This window comes from Onychostoma macrolepis, chromosome 19 (assembly GCF_012432095.1).
Source record: "Onychostoma macrolepis isolate SWU-2019 chromosome 19, ASM1243209v1, whole genome shotgun sequence".
Lineage (NCBI taxonomy): Eukaryota > Metazoa > Chordata > Actinopteri > Cypriniformes > Cyprinidae > Onychostoma > Onychostoma macrolepis.
Window position 1 is genome coordinate 6652500 of NC_081173.1, and position 18086 is coordinate 6670585.

The window sequence follows — 18086 nt, forward strand, 5'->3', positions numbered from 1 at the left end:
GAATAAAGCGAGAAAGCTTTGGAAAACAGCTCATAAAAAGGACGAGGACGTGAATGTTTTTCCAAGTCGGAATCTAAAATTACGTTAATATGGCTTGAACATTTCACATGAAATTCTGTCAGTGGGGGAGCAAAATACAACTGCGCTATATCTCTGGTCATTTTAATATATAACTATTTTAATGTTTAGATTTTTATTTTTTAAGTATCCAGTGGATGATCGAGGGGCACAAGAAGAATCTGTGGGGCATTGCCCCCCCCCCCAGCCCCCCCCTTAGACCCTGTCACAGGAAATATTTAGACAATCCATACTTAACACTGTACAGGTTTTCAACTCCAACAGATATTAAAACCAGTTCATTATAGGACCATAGGTTTAGTCTCGAGTATCCTGTGTTTTCTGTAGTCATTATCTACTGCAAAGAATACCCTATCAGCCGACTGAAAGGAAGACCAGGTTTTTGCTGAACTAGTCAAATGAAGGCTAGATTCTGTTGTGATCGTCAGACTTTAAAGATGAGCATCTGGCTGATGATGATCTGGGTGTCTCACATTGTGGGAACAGGTAAACAGTTTTTAGTCATTTCGTAATGTGCTAATTTGTTTATTTGTTTTATGTTCCACTAAACTGCTTGAAAAATCAAATGTATTTAAAGGTACTAAAGGTGCTTGAATCTGTGAGATATATGTATTTGTTTGTATATTTGTGTTTTGTAAGTGATATTTTTTCACTTTAGCAAACATTTAATATGCAGAAGGCAAATGATAATGGATAGCCAGATGCATTGATGGGCTAGAATTTTGTAATTATGCTTCTTTATGTTGTTTGAAATTGAGTTCTATATGAGCCACAATAAAATTAAGAGATAAAACGATAACAAACATTACAATCTTTTCATCTAGCGGCAAAGCCGTTCATTGTAACACAGTGGCCGACAGTGGCTGAGGTGATGGCTGGAGAAGATGTCATTTTAAACTGCAGCATTGTAGAGCTGTACTCCCCGTGTTCAACAGTGGCTTGGCTGAGAGTCGTTCCCGAGAACGCAACGATCAGCCTCACCGACAGACTTCAGATCGATCCTCATCACTCGTCCAACCAGTGGACCAGTATTTGTACTGCTGTTATCACCAATTCAACGGTGCATGACTCCAGTATGTACTACTGCGCAGCTGTGCAAAGCCGCTTTGCTCACATCGGTAATGGATCCAGAGTCATTGTGAAAGGTGAGATATAATAATAATAATCTCTTTATTGTGAATTAATGTAGTTAATACGTAAATACACTGTAAAAAAAAAAAAGAAAGAAAGAAAAAACTAAAAATTTTAAGGTAACCAGCTTCGGAAAATTTTTGAGTTCGCTCAACTTATTTTTGTGGGAGATTCTAACATTTTTGTTGTATAAACTTAAAACGACAAGTTGAGAAAACTCAAAAATCTGCTGAAGCTGGTTGCCTTAAAATTTTAAGTTGGCTCATCTTTTTTTTCTTTTTTTTTTACAGTGTAGTTGCAAGATGAAAATTTCATTACTGGCACCCTGGAAGGTCAACTTAAGACTTTCTGAAATATTAGACAATGCACTGCCTAAAACGGATATGCAAAACACCACAAATAACTTTTAGAAGTGTTTTCGTTATATTCATTTTCTCAATAAAAATAAATGGGTATCTGTGGTACCTGGGGTTTATGGCCTGAGCTGAGAAATATTTGCCAATTTTATTAATATTATTCAATTTAAAGGCTAATTCACACTTCACCGACAGACACAGACTAACGGCGACAGCCAATCGAGTACAGTACGTCACTTCTTAGATGTTCCAAGAAGGACAAAAACAAACGGCGACCAAAGCCAACAGATGCTGAGAAGGATAACTGATTAGAGAAACTTGGTGAACTTGTCTGTTGCTGTTTGTCTGTTGGTGCAGTTTGAAATGGCCTTAATTCTTAGGTTTGTCTGCTGAATTTTCTGCAGCTTCCTTTAAACACTGTTAAAACTGAAGTTTTAAAAAGTGGGTTTTCGAAGCAATGCAGCTGAAGAAACTGGTTCCGTAGCATTGCAACTGAACTGGTTCCCCAAAGAATCTTCTAGGATCAGTTCATAAAAGACCCCATTTATTTCTTAGTGTGAAGAACATTTCGCTAATCTAAAGAACCTTTTGTGGAATAGAAAGTTTCCATGGATGTTAAAGGTTCATCAGTGCTAATAAAAACCTTTATTTTTAAGCACGTATGTGCCTCACATCTTCATTATGGACTGATTTAGAGTAAATCCAACATAATGACAGTTCAAACGTTTTATTATGTGTAGTATTTCTTTCCATTGTATCCAAATATTTCCCCTAATCTCGTTCCAGAACACACTGTGTTTCCTGTTATTGATATTCTTACGCCGCTGATCAGGAACGGTCCTTTGGTCCCTCTTCAGTGTGTTGTGAATGGGGTCAAGGCTTCTCGGGTTCATATGTTCTGGACTGTGGAGGGGAGAAAAGAGAAAGGACAGCCAGTTTTGACACATGGGAACAATGGTGCCATCCAGATCTCTAGGAACCAGATCCTGATTACTGCTGAGGAGTGGGAAAGGAAAGTGCAGTGTGTGTGTGTAGTGGAGTTTGGAGGACAGCTCTATACCAAGACCCTTCAGCCACATGGTACAGTATAACAATAAATCTAACATACAGATTAGCACATTTAAATGATTTATACAAATTCAGATTTGCATCACAAATAAATTACAGTTCAAAATATATTCAAATAGAAATCAGCTATATTAAATTCTAATAATATTTAACAATGTTTTACTGTATTTTTGATCAAATAAATGCAGCTTGCTTTGGTGAGCATAAGAGACTTCTTGTAAAAACATTAAAATATTGTTCTTTATTCATTGTTTTCTAATGAACGTCTTTGTATTGAATATTCTATGATTTATTTTTCTAAATGAACTTTTTCATATTTTCTGTCTCCACAGATGCACCAGATGTGTGTTATGCTGTAAAATACACATATCTGTCTGTCTGCTTAATTTTTGGTCTCCTGCTTCTGGTAACAGTGATTGTTTATCTGCTGGGACGGAAAACCTTCCTTATGATATGTGTATGCAAAAACATATAGTTTTAAAGAGTTTTCAGTTTATATTTTTATACATCAAACTTATTTTGGTATTTGGCATTGCTGTATATCAGATGAAAGATGGCAACAGTTACTAATATTTTGATGTCTCTTCCCAAAAAGCATGAGTAATTGTGATGCTTTTGTTCAGATTTGTATTGATCGTTATGGATCTTTGATGTTTTGAATATTGTTGTTTATTTTGTGAATTGAAAGGGTAAATTTATACTTTCATCCAAATGTCCAGAACTTTGTTTATTCCAATAGAGTGAATAAAAAAAAAAACAGAATCAAATAAACATATTGTTTGACCCACTTTACCTTGAAATCATATGAATTTACACCAATAATCTAAAACCAGAGAAAATAAAATAACTATATAAACAATTTTACTTTCATATATTATGCTGTTTGTTATTACCTATAGCCTATAAAAGTGTCAGTGTGATAATTGTAAGGAAAAACAAAACATTTATTAGATATTGTGCCTTCTGTGGCTTCTGTTATGTGTGGCGGGGCCAGGAAGTGATTTTCTTTTCATTTCCTCAGTTTTGCTGTATCTCTGTGTCCTCTTTATCGTGTGGTTGCAGCATCACTCAAGCAAAATGGTGATGTGGACATCACCTCATATTGGTTAATGTCCACACTTTACTTTGTCAGCGGAAAAACTTCAGTCTCAAAAGTACTGCAGTGAAACCTCAAAGATGCATAATTCCAACCCCAAAGACTTTGGTGGAAGAACAAAATTGCTGATTTTGTTTAAATGAAATAGGACACAACCATGTGCCACATCATTTCAGTCTTAGATCATGTTCATGTGTTTAGTCATTATTGTCTTTTGTTAAACAGATGACGGTTTTTGTGTTATACATCAAGAGTGCAACAAAGATGGCATGATTTTGCCACTTTACTCATCCCACACAGAATTCATGCATTTTCAAGATTCAGTACACCTTGAAAAACCACGGTATCCAGTTTGTGTGAAATATAATATAAATTACAGTCATTATACTTACTGCATTTCTTATTAAAGCAATATCACATGAGCAAGAGTGCTGTCGTTCCACAGATTCACAGTGGTGCTGATATTCAGACCAACATATACAGTAGTTCAACAGAATAAAAGTTAATATTGAATAACATACATTTTATAACAATGCCAGTTTCTTTGTGCGTTTTGCTCCACCAACAAAAACAGTTATTAAAGCCAAAGCATGACCAGTAGTTGTGTGAGCAACATTCAGTAAAGTGTTCAATTCATAAATTAATCTGTGTTTTGAACTAATAAGATGAGTGAATGATTCAATGACTCACACATAAAGTCACACTTTTTTCTTTCTTTTTTTTTTGAATGAATCAGTGTTTAAATGAATGGACATTAATTGGTCGAATGGATGATTCAATGACTCACTGTTTACTAGCTTAACAACAATATTCAGAAAAAGTCAAAGAATAATTTACACCACTAACATACAAACTGGCTGTACGCACAAACACGAACACGTAGAGTGATACAAACAGCAAAAAATCCCGGTGTTGCTTAACTGTATATCAGCACTTTTGTAAATATACATATATACAGTGCCCTCCAAAAGTATTGGAACAGTAAAGACAAAATTGCTCTGTTGGCTGTGGAGTCAAGACATTTACAAATATGATTAAAACATGAATATGAGACAAAACTACAGAATGTCACATTTTATTATTGGGTGATTCAACACATGGATGTTTTACCAGCTAAGAAGTTCAGCACTTTTAGAGTTTCATCCCTCTATCTGATGTGAGCATAAGTATTGGAAGAGTTGCCTCACAGGTCTTTCTAAGTGATCAGCTGTGTCCTGTTGCATTAATTCTTCAGATATTAAAAGCAGGGAATGTGTCGTATCAGTTATATGCATTACTTCTGCATTCTGAATCATGCATTCGATGATGACACACACAAACCAGGATGAAGATGAGGGAGCTGACTTTGAGAGAAAAGCAAGCAATTTGGACGGAATTTGGAAGGGTACAAAACTATCTTGCCTACCAATATTCAAGAAAATGCCACCAGATTCATTGGGAAGTGCTTCATATTGCATCAGGACAATGACCCAATACACCCTGCCAGTTCAGTCAAGGAGTTTATAAGGGCAAAGAAATGGAAAGTCTTAGATTGCCCGAGTCAGTCTCCAGGTTTAAATCCGATTGAACATGAATTTCAGCAGCTGAAGAGGAGAGTAAAGGCAGAAACTCCCCAAAACAAGCAACAATTGGAATTGGCTGCATTAAAGGCTGGGAAAAGCATTTCAAAGGATGAGACCAAGAGTCTGGTGATGTCTTTGGGTCCCAGACTCACTGCTGTGATAGTGCACAAGGGATCTGCAACTAAATAATAGCTTTTAATCTTTTATATCTGCCTTATGTTCAACTGTCCCAGTACTTATGCTCACATCAATGAGTGGGATGAACTCTAAAAGTGCTGTTCTTTTTATTTGGTAAAACATGTATGTGTTGAAACGGCTAATAATAAAATGTGACATTCTGTAGTTTTGTCTCATATTCATCTTTTCATCATATTTGCAAATGTCTTGACTCCACAGCCAACAGAACAATTTTGTCTTCAATGTTCCAATACTTTTTGGAGGGTACTGTGTGTTTGTGTGTGTGTGAATTTGACTGTCATATATTTCCTATATAACTGTATTATCATATACAGTTGATAACTGTATAATTCAGTTACTACATTAGGGCTTTATGTTACATCTTATTTTGTTAAATTAATGTTTATTGCATTGTTTTAGTGTCATGTGTGTTACCATGACTGTGTTTTGTGTTTGTGTGAATGACACTCTGCACCTTCTAATATATTAATATTTAGGTCAGCTTGTGCAAAAGACACTTGTGATGAACTTTGATGCATCATGTCAGTTGCTCTTTACCACTAGTGTTTTTCAGGTCAGTACATTATAAAGGTTAAAAAAAGCTACTTTAGTAAAACCTAAAATGTTGCTACCGTATTTTTACAGTAAAGATCTGGCAACCACTGCTGCTTAATTTCACTTTTATAGTGCTGCCTTAATAACAATAGCTGTAGTAATGGGATTGTGGTTCAATCCGCAATTTTGTAATGGGTAGTAGTGAGTTATATAATATGTCAGGAATAAAGCTGTTTTCTCAGTTTAGAATCTGAGTCTAACAGTTTTAACAACTGAAGAAACGACTGTGGATATAGGCAGGAAAAGGTGTGTGATTTGTCACACTCAGCACATTTCTCTCAGTTTTTTGGGCCTGTGAAGTCTTCAGACAGCATGCATGACCTCCTTTTACTTCTCTTGTTCTGTTTAATTTCACCAAAAGGTAAGCTACCGGTATTTTTATTTGTTTATGCATATCAGTAAGTTTGTACCTAAAAGTAGTGTAATTGATAAGACTAGCAAAGAAGCATTTAGGAGACTGTTGAATTATTGACATTTTGAGGTCCGAATCCATTTGCAGCGATGGCGGGAACAGTTTATCAGTTCCCCGTCAGTGAAGGTGAGATCGGGTGAAAGAGTGACCATGCACTGCCAGCTGAATGAGGTGCAGTCATTCTGTCACACAGTGGCCTGGGTCAGAGTACATCCCGTGAGTGGAGTAATAGACATTCTGCAGGACTCAAACTTCCCTCACCAGACTAAAGATCAGGTGGAAACCACAGTGTGTCAGGCTTACATCTACAACGCAACAGTGCAGGATTCTGGGACGTATTACTGCATCGCTACAGACCGTGAGCATATGTACCTTGGGAATGGCACAGCTGTCACTGTACAAGGTACTATATCAGAACTTAGCATAAACAAACAGTTTCAAAAGTTTCTGAACTACCACCTAACATGATGGTTGGTGTTCATAACACATCTTTATTATATAATTATGTGTCAGTCCTTTTTGCTGTTTTATCTCAGTAAAATGGTGTTTATTTTTCTTCTTGCAGCTGATAGCACTGTAATGCCGTCTATTGATATCATGGCATTTTCCAGCAGCAACAACCACGACTCTACAGTCACTCTTCAGTGTACAGTCGGAGGATTTGCTTCATCACGGGTCAATGTGCACTGGCTTGTAGGGAGTAGAAAGGAAAATGGACAAACTTTGTTTGTTTGGGAAGAAGGCGAAGAGAAGTCTGTGAAAACCCATAATTATGTAGCAGTATCGGCTGAGGAGTGGAGGACAGGAGGAGCGTGCACCTGCGTTGTGAAGTTTGGTGGATGGATGTTCAACAAAACTCTGCATTATTATGGTAAATAACTTTTCATAATATATCTTCATCAAGATAGCAAATCAAATGTTTAAATATTATCTGTCCAAAAATGGGATCTGTGGGATTTCTTGACGGATCTTATATCTGTATTATTTTGGATGTTTTGTCCATTTTTAAGAAGAAAGGTTTTTGATTCTTTTCTCACAGTACTTCTCGTTTTATTTTTTTTCCCCCTCAGATATCCAGGACACTTGCTATCCTCTTGTGAGTGTAACCAGAATTTTTGCACTTGTCACTGCTCTACTTTTTTTAACAACCTCATTAATTTTATCAAGATGCTTCTAAACCACAGAAATTCTGTATTTGATCCAATGACCTGAAAACATCAAACAAATGTTGATTTGTTACAGATAAATGTAAATGTGCATAAAATCTCTCTCTCGCTTGCTTTCTCTCTGTGTATAAAGTTGAAGTCAAAAGTTTTCATACACCTTGCAGAATATGCAAAATGTTAATTATTTTACCAAAATAAGAGCTTTTTTCAGAACATTTTTCATTTTTACATTTTTATTATTTTGCCTAAATACCATATTTTTTCACTTAGTACTGCCCTTTCAGAAGATACGTACATGTTTCCCAGAAGACAAACTAAGTTAAATTTACCCTGATCTTCAAATACAAAAAATTTGAACCTTCTGTAATAGTTGCATATGAGTGTGAAGAGGTGGATCTCAAAGTCAAACAGCCATTGTTGGAAAGGGCTCAAATACACACACACACACACACCAAAAAAAGAATTTGTGGGACCTCAAAGATTATTGGCCCTGCCAGTGTCAAGAAATACATATTTCTTGACATTGGCAGGGCCAATAATAAAGTAAATATTTCAATCATCTGTTGGATAATATGAAATATTTCACTGTAACAAAATCACCAATGACATTTTATCCAGATGTGTGCTATTGTGATTAATGTAGAAGTACGGTTAAGCAGGCCTGTGTTTCATTACTCTTTAAAGTAAATTAAAAATCCCTACTCCAGAGACAAACTGTTTAAACAGTGTAAAGGTTGTTATCACTGTTTTTACTAATACAAAATGACACAAGCAGTAACATTGGAAAATATAGCAGGATTACTATTATATTAGATCTGGGCTGTGGCTGAAACCAAGAGCTCAGAACTTGTGAAGCGCCCTCGTGTGGTAAACAACACTACTAACACCAAAGACTAGCCTGCGTCCCAATGTGCATACTCTCCATTTTATAGCATATGAATGATTGATCCCTTCTCTGTGGATACACTGATGGTAAAATGGTAACATTTTAGATTAGGGAACACATATTCAACTAACATTAACTAAGCGTTTTCCCTCAATAAACTCCTAATTTGCCTCTTATTGATAATAAGTAAGTTATACAGTAGTTGTTGTAGTTATGATTAGGTATTTGGTAGGGTTAAGTGATCTAGAATATGGTCATGCAGAATAAAGCATTAATATGTGCTTTATAAATACTAACATGCTAGTAATATGCATGCTTAGCAGCTAGTTAATAGTGTTCCTTGATCTGAAGTGTTATAGTATAAAATCCTGCTCAAATCTATAGCTCATTTGTGCATGTCCACATTCAAACGTAACGCCGCAAAACTGCACCAGAATAAAAGTTCAATTCCTATTGCTTCCTAACAAAGGATTTGAAGTCATTTCCATTCCAAATGAGTAAAGGCAGAAAAAAAACAACAACTTTATTTGGCAACAAGAGGAGACATAATCAAACAATAATATAGATTATTCATATGATTTTTGACTCAAGAACAATATAACTCTACATTAAGTTTGAAAGATGCTTGTTCACCCACAGAGCACAAAAGAAAGTCAGATCCGAGAGTAAAGTATAACATTAATTGCTTCCATCATCATCATAAACAGCTACTGGAGGGTGCAAATTTTAATGTAATTAATTTTAATTTTTAGTAATTGTTTGGCATTGTATAACATTCCTTTCAATAACACTGATGTCCAGTGGTGCCCTGAAGAAAAAAAAAAAAAAAAAAAAAAGGAAAGATTATCTGAAGAAAACATCAAAGTGGTCTTCACAAGGTTTGACTACCGTATATACTGTTTCACATAACATATATGATTAAAAATAATTCACAAATTTTCATTTTACCTTAATTTTTGTTGGACTTAAATTCAGCCCTAAACTGATGGGATCCACAGGGTAAAACTAGACAAAATAAATAAATTTTATATAGCATGCATACCAAAACTACACTTGACAGACCTTGCCAAATCATTTTTGACTTCTCTTGTAGGTTAATCTAAACAAATTTTCAAAAATGTTAATTTTTTTTTTTTTACAAATTCACCAATAACTAAAGGAACATTTAACAAACAATACATATATTTACATATAATTATTGGACTATACCATGCTTACCATTACAGACGAAATTTCTGCAATTCCTGTACTCTGTTTGCCTGTTAAAGGGAAAACACAATATGACTTTATTTAATAAAACATTCAGTGTGGTTATGTGTTTGGATGTAGCTACAGGCAGATTTAGTGCAGTAGATGACTACATATCTAACATACACCCAGAACAGCAACAGCATCAATCAGTTTAAAGTAGAATAGTCATATTACCGTAATTTAGAAAATATTTTCCTGCATGAAACAAATGTTTTAGACATACAATTGCTTGATATATTGATACTGTAAATGTTTTTTGTCATGTGCATCTCTAAGTTTTGTAATGGAGAAAGTTAAATTGAATCTTACCGTTTTTACCAGTTTCATATTTTTTGTGTAAATACTTTGTAAATAAACCATGCATTTCAGTTTATTTTTTTTTTTTTATTTATCCTGAGAATTACACAATTTTACACCATATCACCAACAGGTTATTTAAACCAGAATGTATAATAATTATGTGTTTCAAGCATGTAGTATTTGCATATTTTAGTTACTTAGTTATTAGTTTGTTAAAATTCCTTAGTGATCACTATAGCATTTAACCAGGTTTCCAGATTGATTTAAATCTTTACCTTGGCATAAACAAACAGAGACGACCACGGCCACAGTCAGCAATACTGTCCCCCCACCACAGCACAGAATCCATGGAGTAATTTGATTCAACTCTGAAAGATTAACCATGTCAAATCATGTTTTAGCATGTACAGGGTTCTATAGTAAACACAAGGATTTAGTCTTTTGGTATCCTTTGTATTGCCCTAATATAGTTTGCTTGAATGTATACAAGAAGTGATTTTTTTCACTTGTTTACACATCAGATATTACATTTAAATTTAGGGTTAACACTTTAGTATAGAGATCAATTCTCACTATTAACTAGGTGATATTAGCATGCCTATTATTAACATATTGGCTGTTTATTAGTATTTATAAAGCACACATTCTGCATGACCATATTCTACATCCCTACAATACCTAAACTTAACAACTACCTTACTAACTATTAATAAGCACCGAATTAGGAGGCAAAATTCATAAAAGTTAATGGTTTTTACATTAATTAGAGAATTGAACCTTACAATAAAGTGTGACCCATAGTTAGAATTTTTACAACAGAATGAATAAAATTATTCTAAATATTCAAATCAATTTTAGCTATTTAATCAATTTTACAGGTGTTTGTAATAAACACAAAACCACTGCCTGAAAAAAATTTAAACAAAAATCTAAAGGGAAAAAATCTTAATTGGCCTTTTAAATAAAAATTGTATAGTTACTTTTGCAATTAGTGAGGCAGCTGGTGTGTTTTTAAAATTCTGAAAATAAAGAGAATAAAAGAGGGCAATAATGTGCAACATTTTTCTTGATGTTTCTCTGCAATTTTCATAAATTACGCACCGCTTCGCATCAGAGTTTTGTAGATGGTTTTGCCATCATATTCAGCAATGCACTGAATTTCATCAGCTTCATCCCACTCCTCTGCAGGAACAGAGAGATGAGCTCGTGTGAATTCTGAGGCTGAATCAGTGTTGTCTGTCCAGCCGGACTCGGTCCATCCAGCACGCTCATTCTCTCCAATCCTCCAGAACACACGCACCTGAGACGGGACACGTCCAGTCACGAGACACTGCAGATGATACTCTACCGATGGCGAGTCAGTTTCTTGTGGTGTGTATAAGATGGATAGTTTTGGTTCAGAACGATCTATAGCAGAGAACAGCAAGTCAAAATGCTGCTTGTTTTAGTAACTTTGATCCTAGAAAAAGTGTGATGAGATTTCACTCCAGATTTAGGCCTACCTGTTACGATCACCCTGCTCCCGTTGCCGACCACAGCCATATGGTTATAATGACTAATGCAATAGTATATGCCTGAATCTTTCTTGGTTAAGTTAATAAGAGTTAAAATGCAAGTTTTTTCATCAGGTTGTCGAACATTATTCTCATGGTTAGTACTCACTCTCATGAGTTTTCCAGTCCGCAGATTCAGCTTTTCCCATGCAGCAGAGCTATAGCAGTACTGAACGCTCTGCTCAAATATACATCTTAATTCTACAGAACCACCGACTGAGACGTGTGTGAGTCCCGGTGACTGAGTCAAGATGAACGAGTGAGTAGCTGCAAATGAGAGAATAAAAAAAGGCATACAGTAAATATTCTGCATGATGAAACATTAAGTTAATAAGTAATTGAGATAAATGTGATGAGATTAATAACTGGCATAGGCTTACTTAGTACAGAAGAAATGCATAAAATCCAACAGCACATCCAGGCACCCATAGTGACAGTTTGAAGGCTCTAATGCACCTTTTAACATCAGCATCTGTAACAACAGTACGCAAGAGTTTGATTGAAACCGCAAGGAAAAAAACTCACCAGAGGGTGGCCCTTCCTGTAGCAACAGTGGAGGAAAGATCTATTTATGCTGCGAATCAGAGACACTGTACGAAGTTAAAGCAACTTACTATGATGGTAATATCGTTTTAGCAAACAGGCTGCAAGGTAGCTCTTATAAACTGTTTCATGTTTCATATATCGTTGAAGTGGTTTTGATTTGATATTGCTTTAATCTCACCACTGATAATGTTTGATGTAGTTCTAAGGTCATATGTATTCTGTACTCTGTTCATATAGCTCTGTATTCTGTTCTGTACATTTAGAAAATAAATATGCTGATAATTTTTTGCCAAGACATTATCCATTAATTTTACAGACCTTTACATGCAATGAAGTGCAAATTTCAAAATGCATATAAAATAAAAAGTCAATACTGAAAAATGAATACATTGTGCCTTATTTTTGCAGACTTTTTCCCCCCAATTCTTTTAATGGATTTGTTTGTGTTTTCCATTGCAAGCTGAGAAGCTGTTCTTCTTGCCGGTTAACTCTCTGCTTTCTGAAAATCTTTGTACAGTCTGGATGCAGTCACTTGTTTTGATCTAACCGCACCGGTGTGAGATGAAGAGCAGCATGGTGTAAGAACGGCCAGTGCTCAACACCCACACCTTCACCCAGAAACTGACAGTACTGTTTCTCCACCCTCCACTTCAGACAGATGCATCTGTGTGCAATGTCAAGGTCACCCAAAAATGAAAATGAAAAATGATTTGCTTTCTCCTGTGGAATGTATTTTGTCCATGCAGTGTTGTTTAACATTGTTGAGCATAATCATACAGGGTTATGTAAGTAAATCATGACAGATTTTCTTTTTGGGGTCAAATAAGCCTATTCATTTAAGTATGAAAATTTACCAATATAAATGGAAATCATAAAAAAACATACACCTTAAATACACATCATACAATTACAAATACAAAAATGATATCGCTTTCTTAATTCAGAGTTTACATTCACTAATCCTAACCCTAAAATCTATAAATCTGCATAATACAAAAGAGAAGCTTACAATTTTGCTCTTATTCAACTTTATATGTCAACATTAACCCATTTTCCATAATATTCATAATGTTTTTATTTTGAATGCTTTGTTAATACAGATGTGTAGACTAATTTTATTTGCAGATTGTATTTATTTATCATATTTCATAACACTCTTAGTGTGGTTATTTACATACAGTAGGGATGGAGGGAAGGAGAACATTATATGACAATACAAAAGCATAATTCATACAGTTTCATATCAAAGCTTGAGTAATGCCAATGAAATCTTTCATTACTTAGGCTTTGATATGAAACTCTTTGAATTATGCCTTTGATTATTAATAAAATAATAATGCAAGCAACATATATTTGAGATTGTTGTCATATCATATGACTTTTTTTTGTGATGATTTAAAAACCCACAGTGCATGTAACAGAACTTTTTTTGCAGCAAAATGGGCAGTGAAAGTAGGTTTTCACTTCTGTTTCATAAGACCCTTGTCTCTTCTAACATCCTGTTATGCAGCTTTTGTCTAACCACAAGCTGTCAAAAGAGAGTATGAAGGCTACAGCAAGAATACATTTTCCTGTTTCTTACACTGTGGGTTTTCAGACCATCACAAAAAAAAAAAAAAAAAATCAAATATGACAACAATCTCAAATATATGTTGCTTGGCAATGCCTGCATTATTATTTTGTTAATAACAAAAATGAACATTATTATAAGATGAATTTTAATTTGATGCATGGGCCACTTTTGCAAGGAAAAGTTGCACACGTAAGGGATGTAGGACAAAATTTTCAGAAATCATTCTACTTTGCTGATTTGCTGCTCAAGAAACATTTACTGTTATGATCAGTGTTGAAAATGGTTGTGCTGCTTCATGTACTGTAGAAACTTTGATAGGATTCTTCAACAGAAAATGATATTATAAAATTATATGTATACCTGTCTGGAAATGGTGAAGGCCTACAGAGGGCCAAAATTAAACCCATTTTCAAGAGGACAAATTTTTATTAGAAAGAAAATAAGATAAATATCAAACTTAAAAAAAAAACATATAAAAAACAGTTCATAACTAATAAATATTCATGACCATGGACATTATAAAAAAGAAGAACAGGCGATTCCACTGTTTTAAGATATATGAGTAAACAATATATAACAATATAATCAATTTCTGAACTTTTATTTTAGTATTTTGCTTTTTTTAGCATACTCCAACATTTTCTTCTCCACACTGAAAAAAAAAAAAAAGAAGAAAGAAAATCCAAGTATGTAAGAACGATCCTTATAAGTGTTACTTTTAAATTGTAAGTTGTAATTACTTTGTGGTTTCATTTAATTCATATAATTACAAATTCTGCTTTTGCATTACCTTTATTCTTTTGATGGACCAACATCCTGTCCATGACTGATGAGATCCCCAGAGAAACACTGGACAAAATATTAACATCATAAGTACTGGTGTATAAAATTGGTTTAATTAAAAGTTTGCAAAGCATTTTCCCTCCACAAACAGTTGCAACATTCTCACTCTCTTATATGAATATTTTATCCGTTGTGTGTTTGCTTGAACAGTTTGCTCATATGTCTATTATTTGCCAATGAATAAATCTAATATAAATATTGACAGCTCAATGCCATAATTGAGCAGTCAGAATCAAGTGATCCAGACAGCCATGTATTAAAAAGGAATACTGTTATAGGTTCTCCATACATTTTTTTTTAAATTATTTTATGATATTCATGACCACCTCTGTCTATAGCTCCAAAGAGGACAAAAAGCAAAATTAAAGTAAGTGATTTAAAATGCTAGTCCAAATCATTTGAAGACAAAAACTGTGAGGAACAAACCAAAATTTAAGCCATCATTTCTAAAAATGTATAATTTTCTGTTCTACACATTTGAACTGAAGTGCCTGCGTTCAGTTAAAATATACGCCAGAACACACAATAATGCCAATGTTTGTTCCTCGCATGACTTTAGAAGACTTAGAAAATAGAGCAAGTCACATTTTTAATATAGTTACCATTTATTTGTTATTTATTTATTTGCTTGACTTTAGTTAGGTACTTAAATAATGCTAACACTTTTACCAATATCACTAATAAAAGTAACATACCCTACATCGAATTCTTCAAATTTCATGAAAAATACATGTTCATATTGTGTGATACATATTTGAAGCTTATAGTTGTTTTATAAGACACATCTTCATTTCCGTCTCTTACCATAGCAGATGAACTCTCTTCTCTCAGTGTGTTCTATTTACCTGATAAAGAACAAATCAATAAACACATTCATTTGTCTGCTGCTGTTTTCCTTGACTATTTCTTTATGTAATATAGCAATTATTGCATATATTGTGAGTATTAAATGCAGCATGTCACATTAGGATATACAGTTTTAGCTTTGAAAAGTCATTTTACCATATGAAATTTTGCGATGGGCATCTTTTCTTGTGAGCCTAAAATGAAAAATATTTTACGGGCCGGTTAAGTTAAATATTGCATTAATTTTGGAGTTTTTAAGTTTATAAAGTATATGTTGTAATACTGACCGTCTGGATTTTTTGGTCATCAACATATCTGAGAATCGTAATGAAGAAAATAAAATGTATGCCAAGATGTCTCATATAATCAGCAGGGCAATTTCACCTTTTGATTTTAATTTAAAATTATTGATTGATGTTACTGTAGTTTTACATTTTTATATCCAAATAATTTTTGCTTCTGCATTTGTTTATGAACTGTGCATATTTACAACCTACACGTTTTCTCCAGACTATGTAAACCAGTACAGGAATATTCTGAATGATTTCAGGTAGAAAGCTAATACTTTTCAATACAAAAAAAAAAAAGCTTGTCATATGCCTATAGCTATGTATTCTAACTATTTTAAAAACAATAATATGTTACAATTACAACAATTACATTAGTATTTACAACAGTGTTGTCTAGGCATACAAAATCCTTACCTCTGTATAATCCCACAGCCATAATGACAGTTATAAGTATGGTCAGAAGCGCTGCCGCACAGCCGGCGTTCACAAGCCACGAGTAGATTTCAGGTTTAGGTCCTGAAATATAACAGTGAGCAGAGGAATTAAAACTAAATATATAGCTATAAGTTCATTAATAACCATAACTCTAATGCTGTAACATTTGGCAGTGTTTTCATCATAAGCTATATCATTTTTCCCAATTCATGTAACTTCTTGTTACAAACTTTTCTACTTGATTTCATGATTTTTCTTTTCTTCTAGAGTAATTAAATTCAAAATGGAAAAAAATATATATAAGTACTTAATTTTAATGGATTCATATTTTTACAGTGTAAAAAGAAACTGATTAGACAATATCAGTCGTAGACCTGATCATTTTCCTATTCTCTGAGACTTTCAGCATTCACGCACCGCTTCGCGCCAGAGTTTTGTAGATGGCTTTGCCATCATATTCAGCAAAGCACTGAATTTCATCAGCTTCATTCCACTCCTCTGCAGGAACAGAGAGATGAGCTCGTGTGAATTCTGAGGCTGAATCAGTGTTGTCTGTCCAGCCGGACTCGGTCCATCCAGCACGCTCATTCTCTCCAATCCTCCAGAACACACGCACCTGAGACGGGACACGTCCAGTCACGAGACACTGCAGATGATACTCTACCGATGGCGAGTCAGTTTCTTGTGGTGTGTATAAGATGGATAGTTTTGGTTCAGAACGATCTATAGCAGAGAACAGCAAGTCAAAATGCTGCTTGTTTTAGTAACTTTGATCCTAGAAAAAGTGTGATGAGATTTCACTCCAGATTTAGGCCTACCTGTTACGATCACCCTGCTCCCGTTGCCGACCACAGCCATATGGTTATAATGACTAATGCAATAGTACATGCCTGAATCTTTCTTGGTTAAGTTAATAAGAGTTAAAATGCAAGTTTTTCCATCAGGTTTTCGAACAATATTCTCATGGTTAGTACTCACTGTCATGAGTTTTCCAGTCCGCAGATTCAGCTTTTCCCATGCAGCAGAGCTATAGCAGTACTGAACGCTCTGCTCAAACATACATCTTAATTCTACAAAACCACCGACTGAGACGTGTGTGAGTCCCGGTGACTGAGTCAAGATGAACGAGTGAGTAGCTGCAAACAGAATAATAATAAAAACACGTTTAAAAATGGTTCTGAGTTTTGTATTATGACTAAAATATTAGATTAAATAGTTAAACTCTTTGAAATTGATATAAATACATGTAAAAAGAATGTTCTTAGCTGAAAATGCAGGCAAAATGTCAAAAAAAACAACAACTTACTGTGTGAAGCAAAAAAGCAAGAACATAACATCGTCCAAAGATGCATCCAAGTACCCATGTTTATATTTTCAAGTGTCTAGAAAAAATATCTGATGTACCAGTTTTAACGTAACAAGGCAATCATACAATGAAACGCCTCCCAGTTTGACTGAACACGGCCTGCAGGGAGAAACATAATAAGAAAGAAAAACCTTACAGTTCTCCAGTGGGTGGACCCTCATTGCCTATATAAATCACTTGTGCAAAAGCTAGGCCTACACCCGCTGCTACTCTGGATTGAAAGACCTGTTTGCATTGTGCGTTAGTTTCCCAGTGGTCTGGGCCTCTTAAATGTGCTAATTAGTTATACTGGTCATGATGCTTTTGGAAAACATGTTGCCAAGATAAATTTTAAATTTAAATTTTGCTATAAATTTAAATATGCTTAATTTGGAGTTTCTGGAAATGCGGTCACGGGGCCATATTTCATGCATCTCATACCTCCCCTTAATAAAGTTCTCTGTTGCTTTATTATAGTTTCCTTACTTTGGAAGTACAATGTGTCAGTCTGCTGAGGCCTGTTAATATTTGTCATTCCATACATGGCGTGTTTGTCA

General features: G+C 34.6%; 2 protein-coding genes across 6 annotated transcripts; one reads left to right on the plus strand and one right to left on the minus strand.

The window, feature by feature from the left end:
- Positions 1 to 476: 476 nt before the first annotated feature.
- LOC131525258 (uncharacterized) lies at positions 477 to 3117 on the plus strand. Its single transcript, XM_058752645.1, has 4 exons — positions 477 to 564; positions 903 to 1223; positions 2352 to 2645; positions 2966 to 3117. Exons 1-4 carry the CDS (start codon positions 477 to 479, stop codon positions 3106 to 3108), a joined length of 846 nt encoding a protein of 281 aa, XP_058608628.1. The 3' UTR covers positions 3109 to 3117.
- A 5924-nt stretch (positions 3118 to 9041) lies between these two features.
- On the minus strand, positions 9042 to 17650 carry LOC131525213 (immunoglobulin kappa light chain). 5 transcript variants are annotated; one of them, XM_058752586.1, is made up of 12 exons: positions 17491 to 17650; positions 17003 to 17320; positions 16602 to 16907; positions 16164 to 16265; positions 15747 to 15774; positions 15616 to 15653; positions 15418 to 15458; positions 14561 to 14619; positions 12032 to 12123; positions 11200 to 11918; positions 10374 to 10466; positions 9766 to 9806 (listed from the first exon to the last, which is right to left on the minus strand). In XM_058752586.1, the coding sequence occupies exons 1-7, from the start codon at positions 17546 to 17548 to the stop codon at positions 15451 to 15453; spliced, it is 858 nt and encodes a 285-aa protein (XP_058608569.1). In that variant the 5' UTR covers positions 17549 to 17650; the 3' UTR covers positions 9766 to 9806; positions 10374 to 10466; positions 11200 to 11918; positions 12032 to 12123; positions 14561 to 14619; positions 15418 to 15450. The 5 variants fall into 5 exon arrangements, with proteins under 5 accessions (XP_058608568.1, XP_058608567.1, XP_058608569.1 ...); XM_058752587.1 differs by having other exon boundaries at positions 11079 to 11918; XM_058752585.1 differs by lacking the exons at positions 15616 to 15653; positions 15747 to 15774; positions 16164 to 16265; ... (1 more) ...; positions 17003 to 17320; positions 17491 to 17650 and adding exons at positions 9042 to 9355; positions 9496 to 9552 and having other exon boundaries at positions 11200 to 11505; positions 11601 to 11918; positions 15418 to 15459.
- Between the last annotated feature and the right edge of the window lie 436 nt (positions 17651 to 18086).

Excerpts from the sequence above, each read along its gene's own strand:
- LOC131525213 (XM_058752584.1), bottom strand. The coding sequence starts at position 17,548 with ATGGGTACTTGGATGCATCTTTGGACGATGTTATGTTCTTGCTTTTTT. Across the intron at positions 16,908-17,002 it reads GAGCAGGGTGATCGTAACAG|ATCGTTCTGAACCAAAACTA; the intron begins GTAGGCCTAAAT and ends TCTCTGCTATAG. Across the intron at positions 9,553-9,765 it reads CAGAAATTTCGTCTGTAATG|TTTTACCCTGTGGATCCCAT; the intron begins GTAAGCATGGTA and ends TATTTTGTCTAG.
- LOC131525258 (XM_058752645.1), top strand. The coding sequence starts at position 477 with ATGAAGGCTAGATTCTGTTGTGATCGTCAGACTTTAAAGATGAGCATC. Across the intron at positions 565-902 it reads GTCTCACATTGTGGGAACAG|CGGCAAAGCCGTTCATTGTA; the intron begins GTAAACAGTTTT and ends CTTTTCATCTAG. Across the intron at positions 1,224-2,351 it reads ATCCAGAGTCATTGTGAAAG|AACACACTGTGTTTCCTGTT; the intron begins GTGAGATATAAT and ends ATCTCGTTCCAG.